At 42.0% G+C, this 25,479-nt stretch overlaps 1 protein-coding gene across 2 annotated transcripts in view; it reads left to right on the plus strand.

The window, feature by feature from the left end:
- Positions 1-25,479, plus strand: part of Panx1 (pannexin 1) — a 59,682-nt gene that overhangs the window by 16,216 nt on the left and 17,987 nt on the right. For both annotated transcript variants that reach the window (XM_013069639.3, XM_004838045.4), the window contains exon 2: positions 16,437-16,576. In XM_013069639.3, coding sequence (XP_012925093.1) covers positions 16,437-16,576 — 140 coding nt within the window. The remainder of the gene's footprint in view (positions 1-16,436; positions 16,577-25,479) is intronic.

A 25,479-nucleotide genomic window follows, 5' to 3' on the forward strand; every position in this document is an offset into this window, starting at 1 on the left:
GGCCAGATGCCTCAGGGGTCTGCTTTGATTCTCTGTGCCCTAACCTGGCAGGTAGGTTTGGAATAGGAGTGCCTAGGGCTCCTGCCAGGGTACTTCTTGGCCCCAGGCCAAGCTGGCTGGACCACATGAGCAGTGGGGGCAGCCAGGAACGTTTGGGGAAAGGCATCTAGTCTGCCCGGAATCTTTCTTCCCCTGACACTCTTTCCCACTGCCCTACTAGTAGGCAGCAGCATTTCTAGGCATAGAGCTCTGCTCTTTTGCTATTGTCACAGGGCAGGCATTGGGCCGGCCCTACTGAGCCAAAAACAGATAGAATGGCAGCTGCTTCCAGAACCATTTGCTTACACTTCTCCCCTTGTGTTTCCTGTAACTGAGTCTGCAGCCTGGAGGCTGAAGTTACTTGCAGTGTTGTGACTGAATTTAAGCAAATCTTTGGGAATATCTTCAGGCTACTTTTCAGCATGTACTAGCTGGCAAAGCTGATTGATTCTTTTCAAGGCTGTCTAGAAGAGTGGGCTAATACTTTAGGTCTCCTATTACAGCCTGTCCTCAACTTACTCAGAACCAAAGAGCCAAGAGAAGGACACATGCTGTCCAGAGAAAGCTGCTGTCATATAGATCTTTTATTTTGTTAATATTTTCATTGTGTTTTAAGTGTACAGTTAGTACCTAGATACGTTGTATGATTAAGGATTTATAAACCTCCTGTACCATTTGCTAGAAGTAACCACAGCAGACATTTTGTATGCTCTTACTGTACCCTTTTTCTGTGTTAATATAACTTACATGTACAGCTTATTTTGTAAGAAATGGAGTCATGCCATAGTCGTTTGCTTTTCCTCATTTGACATTCTTTCAAAATTTCTACTCTTACATATTGTTTGTACATAAATTTTTGCGTATGCTTCCCTCCTCCCAACATTGAAAAGAAAGGCGATGAGAACAGTATTAGTTTCCAGAAAGATGAAATCATTTTCTGGGATGACTTTATATTCTTGAGTTCCTATTTCAAGTAAGTAGAAAAAAACAGGACTGTCACTCTCAGTTCCCCATTCATGTAGAATACAACTATCATTAGTTTGGAAGGGGCATTTTGATGGACTCTCATTTTTAAGAAAGAAATGACGCGTTTCAGGGATATAATTACAACTTTTATTTGGACTTCTGATGCATGTTCTCATAATCTGCTATGTTTCCCTCCTGACACCACAAGTTAAAGAGGTAATTACTTGTATAATTATTAGTCGAACCGTCTTCCCACCAGGCTGTAAACTCATTTAAGGGCAGGGGCCATCTCTCCTTAAAACTAGGCATTCAGGGCCGGGGATTTAGCTCAGTGGTTCTGCCGCCTGCCTCCCAAGTGCAAGGTTCTGAGTTCAATCCCCAGTACCAAAAAAACCCCTAGGCATTCAGTAAAGTATGTGTAAATAAACCAGAATGAACAGGATTATCAGTAGGATTTTAGAATTTTTGAATACTTCTCTCTAATAGGAATTTTATATGTATTCAAAGAGTTGATTTTTTTTTTTAATTTCAACAAAAGCATTTGAAAAGCATTTATAGTGTCATTGAAGCCAACTAGAATAATGTAATAGAACAAGAATTATGAAATAACAGATAATAGGCAAACATTTAGTAATGATAAAAAGCAATTTTAAAACATACTGGGGCCCCCAGAAAAGAAAACATTTGCAGTATCAGAATTCACTTACCTTTGAATTTTGTTTATAGTAAGTTTTGTTGAGAAGGGTTTTTTGCAAAGTTGTACACATTATAATTTTTTCAATTCTGTTAGTATGATTTGACTGACAGAGCCTATCCTTAGAGCAGATTAATATCCATGTATTTTTTCCTAACCACATTTAATCATTTTATTTAGACATTTACCACTTCAGTCTGTTTTGATTTTTTGATGGGATGTCAAGTCTAGAATTCCTTTATTGTCATTTATTGCAGAACCCAATCCTGATTGATCTGTGATGATTTCCTTATCATAATGGTTAAACTTTTAGGTAAATGAGCCTACGGCTGTTTGTACTGTTTTGCATGTAGCACTGTTAATTTTTATAAAAATACCTGACCATGCTATTATTGCTCTTATGCTGGTTTTTCTAAATGTGAGGAGATATTTATTGAGTATATTTATTTAAGTAAATTTAATCATTCCCCATCAATATTAGAACCATGAGTGAGGAAATTGAAGTTCAACAGTTACAGTGACTAACATGCCTGCTATGAATTGCTATATCTCTTTTGGAGATTAATTCCTCACAGTATATTATATATTAAAAAAGTTATTGAATTACAAGAGGATGACCATTATCAGCAGGATCCTTATTGGGAACTTGTCAGATTATCTCAACTGTTGGGCATTTTTCTTTCTTTTTTTTGGTGAGGGTGTATCAGGGATTGAACTCATGACCTTCTGCTTGCAAGGCAGGCGCCGTGCCACTGAGCTAAATCCCCAGACCAGGCATTTTTCTTTTTGATAATTTTGAGGAATACTTATTTTTATGATTTGGGGTATCATTAAAGTTACCCCTTTTCATATTTTCTCCCTGCTGTTACTACTGTCTGTGTGACTATGGGATGCTGTAATAAATTTTGGATGGTTCAACTAAAGTAGCAGTGGTTTGAGAAGTATCCTGACTTCTGAATAGGTTGGTAAATGGTAAATATTCCAGTATGAAGGGTGAATAGGCCACACATGGATGTAGTGTGTAGGTGGAAAGACAGCCTTATTTGTGGGCGCAGTGTGACTGTCAGGAGGTGTCCTCAGGATCTGGGTCCGCCCCAGCCAGCAGATCTCACCACCATGCTACTGCCAGTGGAGAGAATTTTCTAAGTTAATTTAAATTTGCTAAATGTCCCTTATATATGTTTCTGTGTATTTGTGTGTGTTGAGGTTGAAGGTCAGATTGGGATAATTAAAGCCCTGCCTCTAATTTCAGTCTCTTCCCCAGGAGTAACTAGTCTGTTGTTTAGCCTCTATGCTTATACCTTTTTTATGTTCCTATGGAAAACATTATTTTACCAGCATTTTTAAATTATAATTTTTTTGAGACAGGGTATAGCTACGTAGTTCAAGCTAGCCTTGAACTGACTTGTGATCCTCCTGCCTCAGCCTCCGAAGTGTTGAAATTACAGGCATGCACCACCACACCCAGCTACATAATTAACATTTTAAACAATATCATTGTTTTTCAGCTTGCTTATTTATCTTTAATGTGCCTTAGAGATATTTTCATTATCAGTGCATGTAGATCTGCCTCATTCTTTTTAAATGTGGCTTAACTATCCATAGTATAATCTATCTTAGTTCACTTAATTGTACTATTAATGAATCTGTATGTTCATTCCACCTTTTTCTGCTACAAACAGTGGTTCAGCAAACACCTTGTGTGTACCACTTTGTGCAAAGCATACTCCTCTATAATAGTGGATATCAAATTTTTGGCTTCAGAAACCCTTTATGGCCTAAAGTCCAAAAAGTTTTTGTATCTATTGGTACTTACATTAGAAATTAAAAGGGAGAAATTTTAAAAACATTTATTAATTTAAAATAGTAAGCTCATTGTATGTTAATATAGATATGATACAGTAATATATTCTTTAATTAAAATAACTGCAAAAACAAAAATTTAGAAAAAACGGTATTGTTTTCCATTTTTCCAAATCTCTTTGACAGAGGACCACTTATCTCCCATTTGTTTTTGATTCATTAAGTTGTGATGCCTTACAAGAGAAGTCAGTAGCCTTACAAGAGAATGAGAATATACAGGCAAATAACAATTTTACTGTGAATTAACATTGCAGACTTCCTTTTGCAAAGGGGTCCCACTTTCCAAGGTTCCCGGGACACACTTTGGGAGCCATTGCTCTGAAGTCAGATTCCAGGGTGGAGTTTGAAGTCAGAAGGTCAAAAAGGGTACACCTTTTGAATTGAGAAAGTACTTCCAGAAGCCCTTCAGAATACACTTTCCATTTTTAATTTGTTATTCTTATGGATAACGTCATCTCAAGGCCTCAGTTTCCGTATTAACACTGGGATTCCTCAAGACATGTTCCGGGGTCTCCTCATCACCTTTGGTGTGTAGGACTTATTTCCTTTCTCTGGCTCCCTGCCCTTCCTTTTAAACCCGGAGTGTTTGAGCCTAGAGACACTGATGGATCTCAGGTTGTTGTTCTTGACTTATGAAACTCTCTCCATTACCCCTCTGAAATCCATCTTAACCATCCTTTTCTCTGTTTCCATTTAAATGTAGCCAATTTATAGAACTAACAAATATCATTTGTTAGGAAATATGAAAATATATTTTTAAACGTTTTTAAGTGTTAACATCTGCTTCATATTTAATGCTCTAGAGTGAACATTTTTTAAGTTCTTAAAAAGCATAGCAGCTCCCAAAGGCTGCCTTTCAGAGAGAAAAGCCCTTCCTCAGCCTTGGCCTTGGTTGGTGAGGTCCATTTCTCCTTTCTAGCAGCAACAGGTTATTCATTTGCAACATAGATGGCAGTGCCCATTCAGTTAGAGAATATGTGGAAAGAGGCTAGACACAGAGTTGATACTCAATAAATGTTAGTTGGCTCTGAACTGAGGGTAAATTAAGATTCTAAAATCTGAAGGTACTTTGCAAAACTGTGAGCCATGAGTAGACCTGAGATAGACTCAGGGCCCTTTGGAGCTTCTGCTCAGTCAGGGCTGTTCAGTGGCCTCTGGGGGCTCATCTGGGTGAGTCTGGGTAATGGTGACTGTACCATTCCTTCCTTCTTTCCCCCTGTGTCCTTGGAGGAAGGAGAGCCCCGGGACTGATAGTCTGATGGCCATGACATTCTTCTCCTTAATAAGGCTTCACTCTTTTTCTGAAAACACTCTAAGCTTTTGTGTTGTTTATTTCTTTGAGCACACTGAAGTCAATAAAGGAATAGAAAATCATTGCCTTTTTAAGAATGGAAAGAACACTGCCAGTTAAACAGCGAGGGACAGCTGTGTGGCTCATGTGTGATGAGAATGCATAACCCCTGGGATCAGTCTTACTCTGTGACATGAGGGCACAGGACTAAAATTAGCTCTTATGTACTTCTCTGCCCTTCTGACTCAGGAACTACAGTTCACACCTACCTTCAATATTGGTTCTTTCTGGTCTTTTCTCTCCATTTGTTCATGGAAATGTACCCACTGAGCACTGTGCTTTCAGTAAGAAGCAGATTTGATCACAGGAGCCTGCAGTCTTTCAGGGGGGATGCTTCCCCAGTAATGCTGGAATTCTGGCTGTGATCGGTGCTTTAGAATATACTGTGGTAGGGGAGCCTTCCCCAACATGGGCATCAGGAGTGGCTTTGCTGAGAAAGAGACTTCAGCTGAGTGACATAGCAGCATGTTTGCAGCCTCCTGGGAAGAGTGGACATGCTGTACAGAAATTAGAAGACAGTGATTGTTATTGGGACTTGTTGAACAGGAAGGAAGAATGAGTTGTGTAAGGAGATTAGAGAGATGAACAGGGTCTGATCACAGAGGAGCTTGTGGGATTTGGATTTTAGAGTTTATCCAAAAATTAGTCAGAGGGCTTTTAGCTATGACCTTCTTAAAATCTCACTAGATACTTGGTGGAGAATGGGTAGATGTGGCGAGACTAGTTAAAGGCCACTATGTTCAGGCATATTAACGAATGTGACGTTTGAGGACAGCAGCATTATATATATCTTGGAATTGCTGTGCTACATTGTTTGAGACAAATGTTTCAGAAGGTTTATCAGGGGCCATTGGTGGGGGCTCCTTAGGCATTCCTGGTGCCTCTCTGTTATCCGTAGGACACTGGAGTTGATTTGGGAGGAACCTGAGCTGGTCACCTGTGAGTATGCCCTGAAGCTTTGTGATTGCTTTGGGAGCTCGGTCAGTACAGGAGGAATAAAGAAAGCAGTGCCTGACAGAGGTGGTCCTAGTGTAGTGTGACTTTTGTCTCATGTGGCCCTTGTTACCTGACAGAGCAAGAAACCCCAACTGCTGAGGCCTTATGAGAAGCTGGCAGCTCTGGAGGGCCTGGCTGGGTCTCTGAATGGAGGAGAGCAGATGAAGGGTGTCCCCAGGAGGAATATTGCCAGCGACCTCTGCATTTAGCTAGTCATTCCTGATGCCTTCCCCCTTCCTTTGGACCAGTATTACTGTGTTTTGACACCTCTATGTGCTAGATCCATTAGGTATGATGTTTTTCCTAGCCACAGTCCTTCAAAGCATCTATATCTTTCCAGTTAGGAGAGACTGTGGAATATGCAGTACTTAAGATGTGAGACTTGAAGACAGACTTCCTGGGAATCCTGATACATAACAGATTCAGTGTAATGCCCTGGAGTATTCATTGAGGTCATAGTAGAACCTATCTCACAGGAGGGTAGCCCTGAATGAATTAACACATGTGAAGTATCATCAGAACAGTGTCTAGAACATGGCAAGCCTTCAGTACAGGTTAGCTACTAAGCATACCCCTACTCATTACAACACTTTATAGAAGAATGGGACCCATAATGGTCAGGTAATGTGCCTGGGCCCTCATAGAGCAGGACTGGAGTACCTTTCTCTTTCCAAAGCCTGGATTCTTGGCCACCACTATGTTCTGTTGGCTGTATTATTGTTATGTGTGCAAGGAGCAGTGGGCTGAGCCGTGAGCTTCTATCTCAGCTTGGAGGCTGCTAATTTGCCCTAGGTCTCTAGCTCTGCTGCCATGGGATTGTTTTCCCTATTCCTTGAACTCCTGCCAGGGAGGGTGCCTATTCTGTTAAAGAGTCACAGCCAAACTCACCCCAGCTCAACACTGCACTCCAGCTAGTCATCGGGACATGGATCACAGCATGGAAGATGCTAAAACACAAAAACATGCTCACCCCTCCACCCTGTAGAGCCTTCCTTGGTGCTCATGGAATCAAGACAGGGTTCCAGATTGTGATCCCATGGTGTCCTTGTTGTCACTGGACTCTGCTCTGGGCACAGTATCCTAAAGAGCCTAAAACTCTAAAGACTCAAGATATTTTCTTGTGCTGTTTTCCCAGGCTCGGGTCCTTCCTCTTCTCCCTTTGAACATGAGCCTCTGCATGGTTCAGCCATTACTCTTATGCGATTTTTTTGGTCTGTTATCATTAGTGGTTTATACTCTTAGCCTCCTTCCCTGGATTGTCAGTCCTTGGAGGGCAGAGACCATGCCCCATTTATCTTTGACTCTTCTGCATCACACATGACACTCTAGATAGTAGGCACCCAGTGAATGTTTTTGGAGTTAAGCTCAGCACTGTAGAAGTTTGAGTGCCTTCGGGGAGAATGTCTGTGCCTTGTTGCATCATGTGGAAATGGGAAGAATAGATCCCTCAGAAGGACGACTCCTTGGCTGTCATTGGCATGCTGTAGGCACAGTGGCCTTGTAATAGTGAATATCCCACTCTGAAGAAAAGCTTGGAAGTCCCTTTTCTTTTTTGAGGTTACTTCAAAAAAGAGCATTTGCCACTTTAGCTTATACATCTGTCACTTGGAATTCATGGTGGTCTGTTTAGAATGTCTTGTATTTACAAAGAATCTCGTGATGAGTTGTCTGCAGAATGGTGATAGTTCTTGTAAGTGCTTTTCATTGTGTTGTGGTCACTACTCTGATTCAGTACCAAATTTAGATTCTCAAGGCCTTCTTCTACATAAAAGACTTTCTTTGTTTCAGGAGCTACAATTCTAACTTTTAAAAGATATCTTTGAGGGAAGAGATGGTGTGAAAGGACTTAGTGAAGCTGAGTCTAGTTTCAGGCTCTGGTCTTTTAAAATCTCTGTTCCCAGTTATTCAAGGCCTGCTTTTGTGATAGGTTTTTTTTCCAGAGTTTTAGAAGATAAAACAAATTTTACAATATAAAACTAGTAAATGAGAAATCAAAATAATCATGTGTGCAAAATGCACTAAGAATGTGACAAAAGAACCCTGTATACTTGTACCATAGTGCCTGACACATAGAAATAAAAAGGTCTTAGCTACCATTTATTGAGGTCTTACTGGGTACTGGCATCATGGCAGATATTTCCATTAATGCTTAGAGGAATTTTCCAAGGTTTTGTCATTGAGAAAAGTTAGTTTTAGAGAGGTTAAATAACTGGCTAGGAAGTAAACACCCAAGCCTACTGAATATAATGATACCTTTTTTAAAATGACATTAAAAAAAAGTTATAAAGACTTATCTGATTCTTCCCCCATGGGCTAAAGTTCCATCCCCTTGTCTGAGAGGACTTCTATATCGTTTCATGCAAATTAGGACCCTGTGTTGTATAAAACCCAGTGCACAGTAGTTTTGTTCTAACACTTTACATAAAGGCATCTGTCGTGGTTGCCCCTTGGCTTTAAATGGTCTGTTCCTTTCATATTTTTTTTATGCTGGCCCGCCACCCAGTAGGCCCAGCTTTTACAGCATTTGTTTCTCGTGTTTGTCTTGAGACCGTGCCCAGTTTCTTCCATATCTTCTTCCAATGCAAAACTTAAACTAAACACATTTCCTCTGTGGACATGTGATTGGTCTGGGGTTACTACAAAGATTTATTTCCTGGCTTTCATGTCACATTCTTATTGTGACGTATTTTTCTTACTGGCCTTCCCTTCCATGGATCCAGCCTCTGACCACACCAGGTGGCCTACATGTCAGCAGACTGCCCACCAAGTAGCGTTAGGTGCTCTGGGAAAGATCCGCACATGTAACCTGTTAGGTGTAGATCTTACTGGTTTTGTAGTTTTTGATGACTTTTTTTTTAATGAACTTGGGCATAGAGCTCAGAATCAGGTTCCAGGAGGTCAATACTGCTCTTCCCTTGTGCTTTTTGTGTATTAGCCAGCCTTGCTTTCTGCAGTATGTAGTCATCCCCATTCCACCCAGACACAGGTCTGCCTTTACTTTCTCTCCTCCTTAGTGTCATTTCCAGGGTGTCATGGTGTTGGAGGAAGAGTATGACCACCACTCAAGGTTGAATTGTAGCTTGGCCAAGTATTAGTTGACTCACTTAACCTCTCTGAGCCTCCGTTTCCTCATCTGTAAAGTGGGAGTGATGATAAAATGGGAGTCAAAGATTTATAGGATTGAAGGAGAACATCAAATTCTAGTCTAACGCTAGTTCAGTAAGTACTGTCTCTTCTTCAGAGAGGTGATTCTGTGTTGAGGAAGAGCTCATAGGTGATCAGTACCTAGGGGAATGGTATTGACATGATGGGGGAGTCATTTAGTTCATGTGATTTTTTTTTTTTCCCACCATGTGAATGATTTGTACCACCAAGTAAGAACATTGGATGAAGCAAGCTGAAGAGAAATATAGAGTACACATGATGTAATATTTACATAAACTCTAAAGTTCTCCTCGTAGGCCTCTTATTTCACAGGGGAAAAAAAAACTTACGATACAGAGACCTGGCAGACAACACCTTAACCAATTGATCACCATAGGTGACATTGCCAGTCATGGGGGAAATTGTCATCTAATGCCTCCCAAGTCCTGAGGAAAACCACAACCCTTCCATAGGAATACATAGGATTTCTGCTGCATTGTAGAACCTGGATCAGAGCATGAAGGAACACGCAAATGCAATTCATGGGACAGGCACCAAACAGAGCCTGTGTTCATCACATCAGAGGCATGAGTGACAGAGAAAGACTGGTACCATTCCAGATTAGGTGACCATTATAGCTAAATACAATCTGTGGTGCTGGATTGTGTCCCGACTGAAAAAAACACAAGTTGCTGTAAGGTTTGTTTGGGAAATCTGAATACAAGTTGAGCATTCTAATTCAAAAATATGAAATCTGAAACTTTTGAGCATCATAATGGTGCTCAAAATGTTTCAGATTTCAGAGCATTTTGAATTAGGGGTACATAACTGGTAAAGTCTATGCAGATACTCTGAAATACTATTTCAGATAAGGGCTACTCATCGTATAGATAACAGATTATGTCAGGGGTGTGTGTTTAAATTTCGCAATTGTACTGGGTTAAGGGACTGTCCTTGTTCTTAGAAGATACACAGTTCTCAGAGTGAAGGGTAATAATCTATGCAACTAACTTTCAAGTGAATGAGGAAAAAGAATATATGAATGACATATGAGAGAATTTTGACAGTGGTTGAATCTAAGTGCTGGGTATATGGATATCACTGAAATACTGTAGTTATTCTGTAGGTTTAAAAAAATTCAAAACAAAATATTTTTAAAATGAGGTAGATACAGCAACATGTCATTATCACTTTAAATTCTTAGTTATGTGTGATTTTTCTGATATTTTGTCAAATGACAAAATGGAAAAATAATATTTAAATACATTTACTACTTTTTTTGCGTAATATACTGTTGAGTCTTATTTATGCCTTTCTTTTCTCCCTGATACTCAGGTTACAGAAATTTTATTACAGGGCTGTTGTCAGGCTTTAATTAGATTTATACAAATTCTTCTTTTGTGTGGTTTAGACCTTCTGGGCATGCGAAGGGACTGGACTTGCCCCCCAGAAAAGAAATCCCTCAGTCTGTTGCTTAGTTCCCCAGTCTATATGTTCCTCTGGATGTAAGTCTGGCCTCATGGTTGCTCATGGCTGCTGAATTTCCTCTTTACTTTAGCTCTGGCATGTAGCAAATCACATTGTGACATCATCATGCTTATAGAAGTAAATGAGCCTCTTTGCCTGTCCCTTGCTGAGGTTTGCCAGTGGTTTCACTTCTGTCTGTGGAGCTGAGTGGTCACACATCCTGAACCATGGGGCCAGTAGGTACAGGCTGTTACTCCCTCTGAGTTGTGACAGAGGCTTGTCTTGTCTGTTAGTCCTAGGAGGAGAAAACCCTCCATTCTAAGGTGCTGAGCAGCTGCTTATTGCTCTGTACAACAGGTGATGGGTAGTTAAGTATCTGGGCCTCAGTGGAACTGTTTGGACGGTAACATTTGGTTGTTCCCATCTTAGCAAAGAATTAAGTGTCAAAAGCCAGGCTTAGCTGTGGAAGAAAGAGACCCAGTGAACCAGCATGGTTTAAGGGGAAAGAAAATTATTTTCATTTCATTTTTTAGTTTGGGCTGCAAAGAGTACTTATATTTTCTTACTGTTTTGAAATATGTGTGTGGCTTGGAGTCAGTTCCTGTGAAGGAAAAGTAAAGGTTGTCGTGGTCAATTTGGGACTTCCAGAATCTATTAATTTGCTTGTCACTGAAGCTAAGATGGGTTTGGGGTGAAGTCTGCTAGAAAGATGAAGAAATTGCACTGTTTATTAGGAAGAGTTATTATGATATCTTTGCAATTTTATTAGATTTTATGATGGTCAGGAGATAATGAGTATTTAGCAAGAAAAGATCCTATGCAACAAATGTCATTTGGACTTACTGTGTTGGAGTCAAAGGTACTTTAAGCAGATTCAGACATGCTTCATTGTTCTGAGGCTTTGTGGTGTTTTATGTTTATTTTTAAGAGCTAGTCACTACTCACCTCTTTATACCACATATTCACAGTCATTTTTATATGATTGTTCTGATTGAACTTGAGAGTTTAGAATAGAAAGATTTTCACATTTTCTGACAACCTTAAAAGCTAACCAGTAACTTTAAGCTCAGTGCTTTATAGGTTGTTTTATGATCTGTCTGGATCCTATACTTATGAGGGTGTGTGTGTGTGTGTGTGTGTGTTTGTGTATGGGTATGTATAATTTACAGTAAAGTAAATTAGTCGATTTTTTGTTTTGTAAAATGAAAACATAGGCTTTAAAAATATTGTATAGGTATGACCATTGATATAATCATTATACTCTGTCTGTACTCTGTATGCCTCCTAGAATAGCAGGATTTATTTTTATCCCCTAAGAAACTCTCCTGGGTATCCCAGTTCTGCTTCCCACTGGCCATGAGATCTTGCTGCCTCACTTCCTCATCTTTGCCATGAGGGTAAAATTGCACAGAAAGGGTCAGTTCCCTTTGCTGACCTTCTTTTTGTGCTCCCAATAGTCTCTCGAATGTGACACTTGCTTCAGCCTAAAATTCCTTCCATTTGGCTGGCTCCAAAGTTCCCCCAGCTCGTTAACTAGATCTCTTTATTTAGGGTTTTGTTTCGTTTTATTTATTCAGTTGCAGTACTAGGGGTTGAACCCAGAGTCTCAGGCATGCTAAGCAAGCCCCTACCATTGAGTTACATCTCCAGCCCTTTGTATTTTTTTTATTTTGAGACACCATCTTGCTTAGCTGTGTAGGGGTCTATTCTCATGTTTTATTTTTGTTAAAATTGTGATTTTTGATGAGTTTCACTAACTCTTTAGGGGGCCTGATTCCTGTGCTGCACCACTCACAGTTCTTCACCAAGGAAGCAACAACTGGAAACCTAACCTTACTCAGGGTCTTTAGGGGAAGAGTGGATGTGTTCGCCAGGAGATAGCTGGGGCCTGCTCAGACCCGAAACTTGTCAGCCCCCCATCTGATGTAATGCATATCAACTAAAAGAAAGTTTCTTTCCAGAGACTGAGGAAAAGAGAGCAAGAAAAGGACAGTGGCCAAAGTAGCCCAGTGTCCCTTCTGCTGCAGTAGGACAAGAATGGAAGCTGTCCCCTTGCTGGTGTCGGTGTCACTGAGATTCCATTGGCTCCCTGCTTTCCCTGCCCTGGCCTGATTCAACACAGCAGGCTGTGTTGCCCTTTGGTTCTCCACTTGACAGCAACAGGTACAGGTGTAGGCTGCACTCGGGGACGCTGGGCTGCCATTTGGAAGAAAGTGTAACTCTACCTTCAGGCCACACACCTGGAGGGTGGTCTCTGTGGTTTGGGCGAGTTGACAACATCCATGGGGTTCAGTGAACACACGTTTCTTCTGCATGATCCTTCATTTTATTTGACTGGAACTGTGAATGTAAAGCCCAGAGTTGTCTGCACTTCAGCCAGCTGGGAAGGAGTATTCTTTGTCATTAAGGTATAAACCTGAAACTTGTGTCTTGCCTTCTGTGCACTGTGGAAAGCCATTCATGTCTTACTAACGCCATTCCCACACAGTTGTATGGAACATGGCAGTCTGGCTGGAGGGACTCACAAGGCTCTGTTTCCTCAACTACTCAGGGGAATGGAGGACTCTGACAGTGATACTTGGACATTAATTGAGACATTATTGTAGTACTTTGAAACTTTGAAGCACCAGACAGGTGTTACTTGTTTGGTACAGGGTGGTATGTGAAGTTGAGAGGGGAGTGTGTACATGACACAGTGAAAGGTGTATTTCTGCCCATCTCTGAGGTGGTGAAAAGGAAGCTTGGTAGAGAGGGTGATGTCTGGGCTGGGATTTGAAAGGTTGCTTGTTGAGGTAGCCATTGTGGATGGGGGAGTGACTTAAGCAGGTTTTGAAGGGCAAAGTAGAGGGAGAAATGTGAGGAAAGTCACAGGTTTGGAAATCTGTCAGGCCTGTACAAGTCATAACCGTCACTGAATTGAACTGGGGCATTGGTTTGGATTTATACTGTGGAGGGTGGTGGGAACCTGTGACCTCTGTTGAATCAAGGGAATGTCAAGAGCAGAATGTAGTTTAGGATGACTCATCTGGCAACAGTTGAAATGGGTGGAATAAAGAGAGGTTCTCTTTAGTGGAAGGTTACTAACCAAGTACATTAGACAACACATTTGTTTACCTCCCAATTATTATTTTGAAGAGTAAGTGAAATAGAGGATGAGGAAGTACATTTGGAGACATGAATCAGGATGGTTCAGATCCCAAGCTTCCCAGCCCCAAGGCAGTGTAAGTCAGACTGACTCACTAAGGTGGATTTGAAGGCCTGCACAGCCCAGATGTACCTGTCCCCCCATACCCTCCTCCTGTGTCCTTCTCTTGACTCTTGCCTTTCAGCTTTGATTTGGTTCTTGCTCCTGCCTGGCTCTTGACTTCCTTAACTTACTTCCATTCCTGGGCTGAAAATATCCAGTAGTGGGGCTTGATCTGTTTCTTTTCCTGGATTATCCTTGACTATTTCCAGGAAACTGTCCCCTTCCCAGCCAGTTTGGAGGAACCAGCCCTTGAGACCACCCCATTCCTATTCCAAACAAGCCCTAGTCCTGGGGTGTCTTCCAGTGTAGCCATGCCAGAGGGACTGGCCCAGAGAGGAGTGCTGAGAGACACAGGTAGAAAGGATTGTTAGTCTACTCTGAGGTTTGGTTTCCTCCTGGGTAAAAGGAAGTTAGGCTCACTCTTCCTATTTGGCTGTGAGGCTTAACTAAGGTGATGATTGAAAGGGTCGGTTGGTAACCAGTGAACACTGGTTGCCCACAGTCTTTTCTTCTGACTCTATTCCAGATAAAGAATATAATCATAGGAGCTGAACATGCTCTCAAATCTCTGTCTCTCTAGTTTCAATATTTTCCTCCCTCCTCTTTTGGGAGGAAGCTTTGATATAAAATGTTCAGCTAATTGTGTTTTTGTTCTCCAGGAGGTTCTATCTTAGGGAATGTCCCTGAGATCCCAAGATAGAAGTTGAAACATGGTTTTCTACAGAAAGAATGTTGATAAATGTTGGGTACATACCTATGAGGATATTACCTAAGGAACATTCTGAACCAGGCAGGCACTCATGAAATCATAACAGCACTGATTTTTATGAGTAAGTATTTAGACAGGTATTTTCAAGCAGGCAACTTAGCAGAAAGTAGAACCATCCATTTGTGATCTGGTGACTGCTCATCCTCATGTATGTTGTTGTATTGGTGGGTGTCAGCATAGGAAGCTTTGACAAAGTTACATGATGCAAGAACAGTGTGATGTTATCCCTGAGTCTTGTGCCATTCTGACTACTCTATTTTATAAAATGGAGGATCCAAAGTTTAGTGGGATAGGAGAGTCTGAGAATCAGAAAAGGTCATGCAATATCTTACTCGTTGTGAACTCATATTTATGCCATGTGTGGATGACAGAATTGTCCCTATCATAGGACACTTTGTGATGGCTTGTGACTTTTTCTACTGCAGAAATCTACTTTCCTGTCACCTTCCCTCATTTGCTGTCCTGCCACAAGTGTACAAGCCACCCCTTTCCCAGGAAAAGGTGATTCTTTGAGGCTTTTTATGTCCCGGGGTCTAGGCAAGTCCAACTTGGTGTCTTCCACTGTCCCTGTCCCTTCTGCATGGGGTGGAAAGGGAGAATGGTGGACACATCCCAGTCTTTAAAGCAGTGTACGACTCTGCTCTGTATTTCACCTAGGAAAATGAGATACTTAATGAGCAACTAGTGAGAACCAGGCATTATATAAGTGCTCTTGCAACTAGAGGTTTTGGTTTTTTGTTCTCGTCACCACAACAAATCTGTAATGTAGTTGTTAATGTCATCCCCATTTTGGAAATCCAGGCATTTAGAAGGTTTAGCGACTTGCCACCTATGAGTCACTATGGATTCAGGCTTAAATACAATCAATCATATGGAGCCCGGGCACTGAGGACTTCCCATGGTGTGTAGGATATGACAGAGCATGCCTGGGCGGGGTCCCAGCGACTGGTACCTGTGCCTGGGACACATGACCCCTATAAGCACTTGATGAGGGACAGGAAGCAGGCTGGGCAGGGATTGCCAGCAGAGGCTCAGTACCAGCCTCTGTGCCTGCTGATAGCAAGGGAGACACAGCTCTCCCATGGGCCCCAAGATTCTATTGACCAATTTCCTGCAGCAGCCATGTGAATAAGAAACACAGCGAAGCTTCCAGGTCTAGTCTGAGCCACAGAACAGCAGCATTTGCAGGGTGGTATAGTCTTCATTTTGCTGCAAAGAAACCCAAGTCCCACAGTTTCTTTCCAGAAGAGGGTGGTCACGGTAGAGCCCTGAGTGGGAACCAGGTTTCACTGTTGCCATCCTCTGTCAGGAGGCTTGAGGTTGCAAGCATTTACCCTTCAAGTATAAACCAGGTTAGCTGCAGTGTTGGCTACCGACATTTCTTTTTCCCTTGGAGGAGATAGAAAGTGACTGATTTGCCACCCTGTGATTGATAATATTTTTTTTTTCAGTCTTCTTTCCCTTGGGCTACGTGTTCTTTGTTTCTTTGTTCTAAAAGGTCTGATTTCCTGCACCAACTCTCCTCTTCATGGCCCACCCACCCAAAAGACCCCTAATCTCTCATTCTTTCCCTTACACTAGACCAGTTCTATCCATGCTTGCCTCATACCTGGGGCTGTGGTTCTTTTTCTGCTCTCCTTTTCTTTTTATGGTGATTGCACTCTTCTCGGTTTTTCCTCGGTGAGCCCAAGTCATTGTTATACCCAGTGTTGGACAAAATACCTCACCAGCACTAAGTTTTATTATGACCATGGGTCTGTGTTCTTAGTTCCATCTTCACTGCTGTCCCTACCTCCTGTCCTGTCGCTCCTTGACTTAGATGGTATTTTAAAAACCTGGGTGACATGAAGAGAAGCACCTGTGTTTTCATTCATTTGGAACAATCTGCTTTGCTTTTCAGGTACCCAAATAAGCTGTTTCTCCCCAAGTTCTTTCTCCTGGCGCCAGGCTGCCTTTGTGGATTCTTATTGCTGGGCTGCTGTGCAGCAGAAGGGCTCCCTGCAGAGCGAGTCTGGAAACCTCCCACTGTGGCTGCATAAGGTGAGAGGACACTTTCCAGTCTATCCTGTTTGCTTGTAAATGAGAAACTTGTGCCCATATACAGTCACACAGGCAGGGATAGCCCATCATAGCCAGAGATAGGTGTGGCTGGTGCTCAGATTATAAAACCGTCGGACTTTCAAGTAGAAAAGAACCTCAGAGACTACTTCGGCACCTTCATGTGGCAAATCTGGAAACAGATGTTCTTTGGATTTTACCCTATAATGAAGGCACCTTGTGTGTCTCCACCTTTGTATCTTTTTTTTCTTTAGCAAAACATTTATTGCTACATTTTAGATATACATAATGATAACACTCATCATAGGGAATTTGCACCTGTACATGATATATCTTGCCTCCTCTTTTTTTTCCCATTCTTCCTTAACCTCAAGCCCTCCTCCTTTCCCTATATGCAGAAGCTTTGTCTCCATTTTTTCCTTCTAGTTTTACTTTTTTTCTTGTCCCTTCCTTTCTTTCTCCCTCCCCCCTTTCTTGTTCCCCTTCCCATATGAATATTTTCTTCCCATTTCCCAATATCTATTACACATTTTAGTCCTCATTTCCACTTTCAGTTTCTCACACCTGAGAAACAATGCAGTATTTAAATGTGTGTCTGATTTACTCCACTTAAGAGTTTCAAGGTGCATCCATTTAGCTATAAATGTCTCAGGCTCATCCTTCTTTATGGTAGAGTAGTACTCCATTGTATAAAAAACCCACATCTTCTTTATCCATTTGTTGGTTGATGGGCATTTGGGCTATTTCCAAGATTTAGCTATTACAAATTGTGCCACTATAAACATGGATGTGCATATATCACTGTGGTACAGTGCTTTTAATTCTTTCAGGAAGATATCAAAAAGGGGAATAGCTAGGCCAAATGGAACCTCTAGTTTTAGTTTTTTGAAGAATCTCCATACTGATTTCCACAGTGGTTGTACTGTTCTACACTCCCACCAACAGTGGAGAAGGGCTCCTTTTTCCCCACAGCCTCTTCAGCATTTATTGGTTGATCTCTTGATGATAGCTGTTCTTTTTGGAGTGAGGTAGAATCTCACCATTGTTTTAATTTACATCTCTTAAATGACTAGTGATGTTGAACATTTTTTTATATATTTATTTGCCTTTTGTACTTCTGAGAAGTGTCTGCATTTCAGATGCTCATTTTGGGGTTGGGTCTTTAAATTTGGGGGGTCTGATTTTTTTTTTGAGTTCTTTATATATATTCTAAATAGTAGTCCTTTGTCTGAGGAACAGGTGGCAAAAATTTTTTCCCACACTGGGTTCTTTCTTCACTCTGTTGGTGGTTTTTCTTGCTGTGAAAATGCTTTTTAATATGAGGAGGTCCCAGTTGTTGATTCTTTGTGATATTCCCTGTGCTATCAGAGTTTTGTTCATAAAGTCTTTTCCTACACCAATGTCTTTGAGCATTTTGCCTATTCTATCTGCTAGCAGATTTAGTGTTTCTGGTTTAGTATTTGGATCTTGATCCATTTTGATTTTAGGTTAGTGTATGGTGAAAGATATATGGGTCTAGTTTCAGTCTTTGCTTGTGGAAAGCCAGTTTTTCCAGCATCATTTATTAAAGAGGCTATCTGTCTTCCAGTGAAAGTGTTTGGCTCCTTTGTCAAAGATAAGGTGGCTAAGTATGTCTGGAGTTGTTTCTGTATCTTCTAGTCTGTCCCATTGATTGTTTTTTTGCCAGTACCAGGCCTTTGTATCTTTAACATGCAGTAGAGTGTCTGGCCCATAGTATCCTCTCAGTACATTGGAAATGTGAATGAGCAGAGCTTAGATCATAGTACAGCTGGGATCTGAGCATAGCTCCCTGCCTGGTAGTTTTTCTACTATACACAGGGCCTGTTGGAAAAAGGACCAACATAGAGTTCAGTTGCCTCAGGCTAGTGTGTTACTAGAGCATCCAGAAGCCTAGTGATGCCTCCTAAATTCCTTTGTTTACTGATGAATCCAGATACTGCAAGGATGACGAGATACATCATAAGACACATCAATATCTGGGTTCTGTATCCTACAGAGAAGAGGTACAGGTTAGGAATTCTGTGGTCAAGGCAGTGCTGTGAGGCTTGGGGATGCATATTCTGGAAAGTTAAGGAACTTGGGCTGAAATTAGAAAGTTTGTGGAGAAGCACATTCTCTGAGCAGGTGAGGCATTAGATCTCTGCATATGAAAGAGGACTTTGTTTCAGCCTGTTATTAATTTCAGCTACTAGTTCTTTTTGTCTTTTGTGTATTTTCATCTGCTGAGGAAAACACAGAATTTTAACCTTTTTTTTTTTGAGACAGGGCTTCACTACGTAGCTCAGGCTGGCCTTGAACTCACTATGTAGCCCACCTTGGCCTGGAAGTTGTGGCAATCCTACTGCCTCAGCACCCCCAGGGCTGGGACTACAGGTGTGCACCATCACTCCCAGCTTAGAATTTTAACTTCTGAAAGGCAAAAGCTAAAGTGTTATTTAACTATTTCTTGCTTTAAGTTGTTGCTGGACACCCCAGTCAGTATTTTTCTTTTTAAAAAGAACAATTTCAGTTTGTTATGACTCAGGAATGTTTTCTTCTGTTTTTTTTATTGCATTCAAGTTGGCATAGTGATGCCCTGTAATGACTCCTGTCTTGATTTGGGTTGGGCTTTTCTCTTTGATTTTCAGCCTTAGGCATGGGTAGGCCTTCACCAGCTTTGTATGGTTTAGTAGGCAGGGCAACATGTCATAAGAATCTGCCCCAGATACAGGCTCAGTTCCAGAAGTTGAACAGCTTTGTTTGTAAATCTCAATCCATGGTGTTGTAATTTCAGTCCATGTGTTGTAGTGTGGTTGTGGAAATGGAAAGCTGTAACCAGTCACTGGGCTGGGCACACATAGAGCCACAGACGAATATGTCATGGGATTTTCTAGTGTAAGAGCCTACCGGGGTGTTAGCTGTTGTGAAACTTTTGGATAAAGAAGAAATGCAAAGATTCTTATCCAGATGCTGTCACATGGAAGAATAGGAGAAGCTTGAGAGCTCACGCTGAAGAGTCAAAGGACTAGCTGGCTATCACCAGAGCACAGGTCTGCAGACTCCCTGCCCACCGTCCCCTGTCCTAGAAGGGGGATTGTGAGTGTGCATGGCCGTGTCTTAGGTTGCCTGGTACTAATGAAGGGTTAAGAAGCTCTCTTTCTGGTGGTAGTAACTTCCTTAGATAGCAGTCTGGCTGAGCATCTGAGCAGAGCTCTTGCCAGATTCATAGGGCTGGGGGCAGAAATTGAAATTGGGACTTGCCAAGTTGGAAGTACCATAGTCAACACCCTCAGGCTTTTCGTTGGTAATCTAAAAGGCCATTCTTTGGGAGAAAGGGATTCTCCAGAATGAAACTAGCCCTCACATGGACTAGAGTCCTGGTGTGAATCTGTTTAGTGCCAGTGGAATAAAGGAAGTCTGTCACTGCCTGTGTCTCTAGTCTGCCTACCTGCCAGTAATGTATCTTAATCCTCTCTGGGAGGAAAATGACATTAAGCTATGTACAGATGTCCACCCTTTTGCCTTGGCTGCACTGCATGAAGAATTATCTTGGGCAAAACTGGTGTGATGGCACATACCTGTAATCCGAGCACTTGGAAGGCTGAGGCAGGAGAGTCACCATGAGTTTGAGGCCAGCCTGAACTACATAGCAAGGCCCTGTCTCAAAAAAAAAGAATTATCTTGGGCCACGTAGTACAACATATATAATAGAGTTAATGTATGTGATAACAGAACTGCCTTTATTTTAGTATTTTTATTATAACATTAAAAAGGTTTTTGGTTTTATTGTGTGTGATAGCCACAGAAGGCAGAGTCAGCAGCACTGCACCATGCCCTTCCTAACACCAAATTTCTGTCACCTACACAGTTCATACCCGAGCACTGTGCGGTCAAGTCATGAAAAATATCACTGAAAATCACATGATTCGATGAGAAGTTTACTATCTTTTGGTGCCACATTACTAGCTGGACAGGACCACGTGCAAGTCAGAAGTTGCAGGTTGAACCTGCCTGGCTTGGAGCTTGGAATGCATTCCCTGGTTTTTCACATATGGGGGTCAGCGCTCACTCAGAAATGCTAGGAAAAGCAAGGAAAAAATCAGAAATAGAAACGGACCCATAGAGATCTAGATCAGACACCCATTTTAAAGAATCATTAATCATGTGTTCAAAGAATTACAATAATATGGAGAGTTTCATAGATAACTAGAAACTGTGTAAAATAATGAAATGTAAAATTTCAAGCTGAAAATAATGTGACAAAGTTCATTTTAGCTGACACTGAGGGTCCTCCATATGCTAGGGTGTGTGCTTGACAGCAGAGAGCCACAGATGATGGGTCCCTTCCTGAAGGAGCTAGTGGCAGAACAAACACAAGAGAATACTGCAAGGAAACAAACAGAAAGCTAGACCGAAAAGGATGAGTGTGGTTATTCTAGAAACCAAGAGAAGCATTTCTCTCAGAGCAGTGAACTCTGTCACATTTTCCACTGGGATCACAGCAGAACCAAACTTGCTAAGTTTAATGAAATCACCACTGATCCTGGCAGGAGGGACTGTAGTAGAGAAGCAGGGGCCAGATGGTGGTGGGTGAAGAGAGAATGGGAGGTGAAGAAATAAAGACGATGAGAATAGACAATTTCTTCCCCAGAATTTTCTTCTTTTACAGAAAATCTTTTTTTCTGGTAAATGGAAGAATGATAACAAGCTGGGTGCTAACAGGAAGGAAGGTTGGGGTCCAAGAAGGCTTTATAATATGAGTATTCTGTGCAAATTCAAATGCTGATAGAATAAGAGGTAGAGAAGAGGCTAGAGATGCAGGGCCCAAGAAGCACAAAGACACTGCCTGGGGGTGGGGGGTGGCAGCAGTTTCCGGGAGAGGCTTGTCCTATGAGGGAGCAGTGGGACTTTGACTAACTGGAAGGTAGCCTTGGTTACAGAGGATCTGCAGGAGCTAAGCAGGCACATAGGTTAAGAGCTGAGCAGGGTGAACTTGATGATCCTAGCATTAATCCTCAGTGGTGCTGTGTAGGAGGGAATGGAGGCAGGGAGAGAGCCCCAGAGGGAGGGTTACATTTGGGGAACAGAAGAGAAGGGAAATAGATATTTCTGAGAAGGCAAAGAACAAAAAGCAACACTTGCTGTCATATTAGATTGCACTAAAAGGTAGTCAAAGGTGAAATCAAATACTTAAACCTGGGGCTAGAAAACTTTCTTGTGGACGGCTGGATAGTCTTGACACTGCAGGTCACACAGTCACTGTTGTAGCCTCTCAACTCTGCTGAGATAGACAGCATACATGTGGGAGGATGTGGCCAGATTTGTCTCAAGAGCAACAGTGTAAAGACACTCAAGGAGAAGATGGCCATGTGACCACAAAGACTAAGTTGAAGCTGTGCTGCCACAAGCCAAGGGACCCTGGTAGAGGCAAGGAAGGATCTTCCTGGAGGCTGTGGAGGGAACAGGGTCCTGCTGACACCTTGGTTTTAGACTTTCAGCCTCTGAATCATGAGAGAAAATTTTCTGTTTTAAGTCATCTTATTTGTGGGGTTTGGTTGTGACAGCTCTGAGAAATGAACAAATGGTTAGGGGGAAATCACGATTCAGCCTGATTAAAAATAAACCTGTGCCAGGTATATATGAACATCAGTGTGGCTTTTTAAAGCCAGGCCAAAGTTAGTAATCAGAGCTTTATTTCTCTATTGATCTTTTTCGAGTTTCTCTCCCTCTTCTTCTGTTTCTCTCCTGAGCACATGTGCAAAATATGCATAACAGTTTTACCTTTTTAACCAGGTTTAGATACCCAGTCCTGTGGCATTTAATACAGTCACCTGCTGTATAACCATCACCATCAGCAGCATCCATCTCCTCCTGAGCTCTTTTGTCTTCCTAAACTGAAACTCCATGCCCATAACTCCCCATTCCTCTAGGTCCTGGCAACAGACGACATTCTTTCTGTCTCTCAGAATCTGCCTACTTGAGATACCTCCTGTAAGTATCACATCTTTGTTCTTTTGAGTCTGTTATTTCTCTTAGCATAATGTTTCAATGATATATATTGTAATATATATCGACTTCATTCCAAAGACTGAAAAATATTCCATTGTAAGTTTACACCACTTTCTGTTTATCTACCCATCCATCCATCCATCCATCCATCCAGAGACACTTGTTGCCCCTGTGGTTATTGTGAACATCGCTGCTGTGAACATCTGTGTGCATCTCTCTTTTCAGTTCTTCTCTTATCTACTCAGGAGTGAAATTACTAGATTCTTTTCTAATTTCAGAAGGGTTTCCCTTTGTGGGGATCCTCTCATCTAGGCTGTTTGTTCCATAGAGGTGACCCTGAAGGCCAGAGCAATAAATGCTTTTTCCAAGGTTCCACAAGCACATGGCAGGAGAACACAAAGCCTCTGTCAGATTTCAGATGTTTTTCGCATGTGAAAAGGTACAGGCTTAGCTTATGTGGCTTCATAAGTCTGGACTCACCTGTACCTGAAAGTTATAACTGGTGAACCCATAGAGGTTTCTAGAGGCAGAGCTGTCCAGGAGGGGAGCCCACTATTAACAGGGAGGTACTACTTTTCCTTCCCCACTCCTTAGTGTTCTTGACTCCAAGTGCACCCCCCCTCCACATTGCTGTCATCCTTCCAGTCACCCCCACAATGATGTAAGGACCTCCCTAGACCTCACTTCCTACAGGCCCACAGCACCTCCCAGTACTAGCACCCTAAGGATTAAGCCTTTGCTTATAGACTCGTCCACACCGCAGCAGCCAAATCCTGTTGGTTCTGCCCTCCCTCACTCCACCATGATACTGAGGATTGAACCCAGGGCCTTCACACTGAACTACATCCCCAGAACTTCCCCCTGCCCCCCCCTTATTATTTATGTTGAGACAAGGTCTTGCTAAGTTTCTCAGCTGAGCTCGAATTTGCAGACCTGTAGCTTCTCAGAGTGCTGGGATTACCTACTAGTGCTACCATGCTCAGCTAGTTCTACTTTCTTGAATGGATCTTCATCCTATGTCTTTGTCTTTTCCTGGACTCCTACAGAGTCTTCAGATAGCTCTCTTTGCCTCTGTTCCCAGGCTCCTTTTCTTCTGCCCATTTCTGCATAATCACAAGTAGTCTTCTTATCACAGCCTGATGTTGTTACTTCCTGAAACTCTACAGTATTCCTATGAAATTTTCATAGTTCTTTAAAAAAATATTCTGGCTAATAAGACCCCTACTCTGGTGTCTGTGAAGTGCCCTGGCCTCAGCACTAGCCCTCCCAAGCATGCACCTCCCTCTGCTTGAGAGCCTTCCCTGGCTGCCTCCCTTCATCTGGCAAGTACTTAATGCATTATTCCTCTGTCTCAGCTAAAATGTCACTTCTACCTAAAAAATTCTCAGCCTCAAGAGTTGAGGGTTGTTCCTGAGTCACATCACTTCAAGGGCCAGTTGGGTGGATAGAAAACTTCTAGGAATAAAACAGCAGGACATTATGTGAGCAGGAGGCCAGTGTCCTGGTAAGGGATATTCAGACCTGAAGGATGGGGTGTTAACCAGGCAGTGTATCTGCTGTGCCCGCTCTGATCTGCTGCATTGCCTGGTTGTGCGGTCCTAGAGTGTCTTGTGCTACTGTAATTACTTACTTTAATTGTTTTTTTTTTCTTTCATGGCACTACAGATCAACCCCAGGGTCTTTACCCTGAGCTACACCCCTAGCCCTTTTTTAAATTTTTTAATTTAGAGACAAGATCTCACTAAGTACCTAAGTTACCCAGCCTGGATATGAACTTGGCATCCCTCTGGCTCAGCTTCCCAGAGTGTTGGGATTACAGGCGTGCACCACTGCACCTGACTCTACTTAATTATTTCCAAAACTAACTTCCATGCACGTGGAGACTGCCTATGTCTTGTTCATCACGTAACCCTGGAACAACGCATAGCCCCAAATGGGCACTCAAAACAAGTATGTAGGAGGGAGGAGAGAAATGAGGTAACAGAACCAGACTTTGATCTCCAGGGGCATTCTAAATAATGATGAAGAATTAGGGTTAATGTAAATATTTATCAATTCAACTGTGATTAAAACCAGGAGACACAAATTCTCCCAAAGACATTATTCAGCATAATGCTTCAGTGAGTATCATTGTAGCCAGTTCACACACTGGTATAATCAGTAGTGTCATTACTCCTCATCTACTTCTTTCATAGTTTCTTTTCTCTTCCTCCATTTTTCTGCCACTCGCAATACTGATGGCCTCCAGTAGCTCTGGAGTCAGGTCTTTCTTTGCTGGAGATATGGGTGCATTCAGAGCGACCAGTAGGTGGCGCTACAGAACTGCTTGGCTACTATCTTTTTTTTTTTTGGTTCAATTTCAGAATGTAGGCAGCTATTAGGAAGATTTCTCTCTGGAATAGAAAACTGGGGGAAAAAACTAGTAAGAACAACAACTAAAATAATAAAGGAGCAAATCTTTATTTCTCTATAAGTAGATTCACAGAAATTAGAGAAGTTCCCTGAGGCTGCCAGACATGAGGTTTTTAAACTTTAGTATTACCTGAGGAGCCCTGTGAAAATACAGGGTGCCGGGCTCCATCCAGACCATTAGGTTGGAACTTCTCATATGTCAAGGCCAAGAATATGGCTCTTGTCAGCTTCCCAGAAGATTCTGAGGCTTGGAGTCTACCGTGGGCACCACTGATGTAAGCCTGTGTTTTTCAAACTCTCCATGCAGAGCACCTGGGCATCTTGTGCACCTATTGACTCCAATTCATTGGGCCTGAAGGGTGCCCGCAGTTCTGCATTACAGTAAGTCTTTGACTTATGAATGGGTGCTGTTCCAGGAGAATGTTCCTAAGTTGGATTTGTTCGTAAGTCCACCAAAGTGAGTC

The sequence above is a fragment of the Heterocephalus glaber genome, unplaced genomic scaffold, assembly GCF_053883595.1.
Source record: "Heterocephalus glaber isolate CG9 unplaced genomic scaffold, H.glaber_assembly_v1.0 deba00001429, whole genome shotgun sequence".
Taxonomy (NCBI): Eukaryota; Metazoa; Chordata; class Mammalia; order Rodentia; family Bathyergidae; genus Heterocephalus; species Heterocephalus glaber.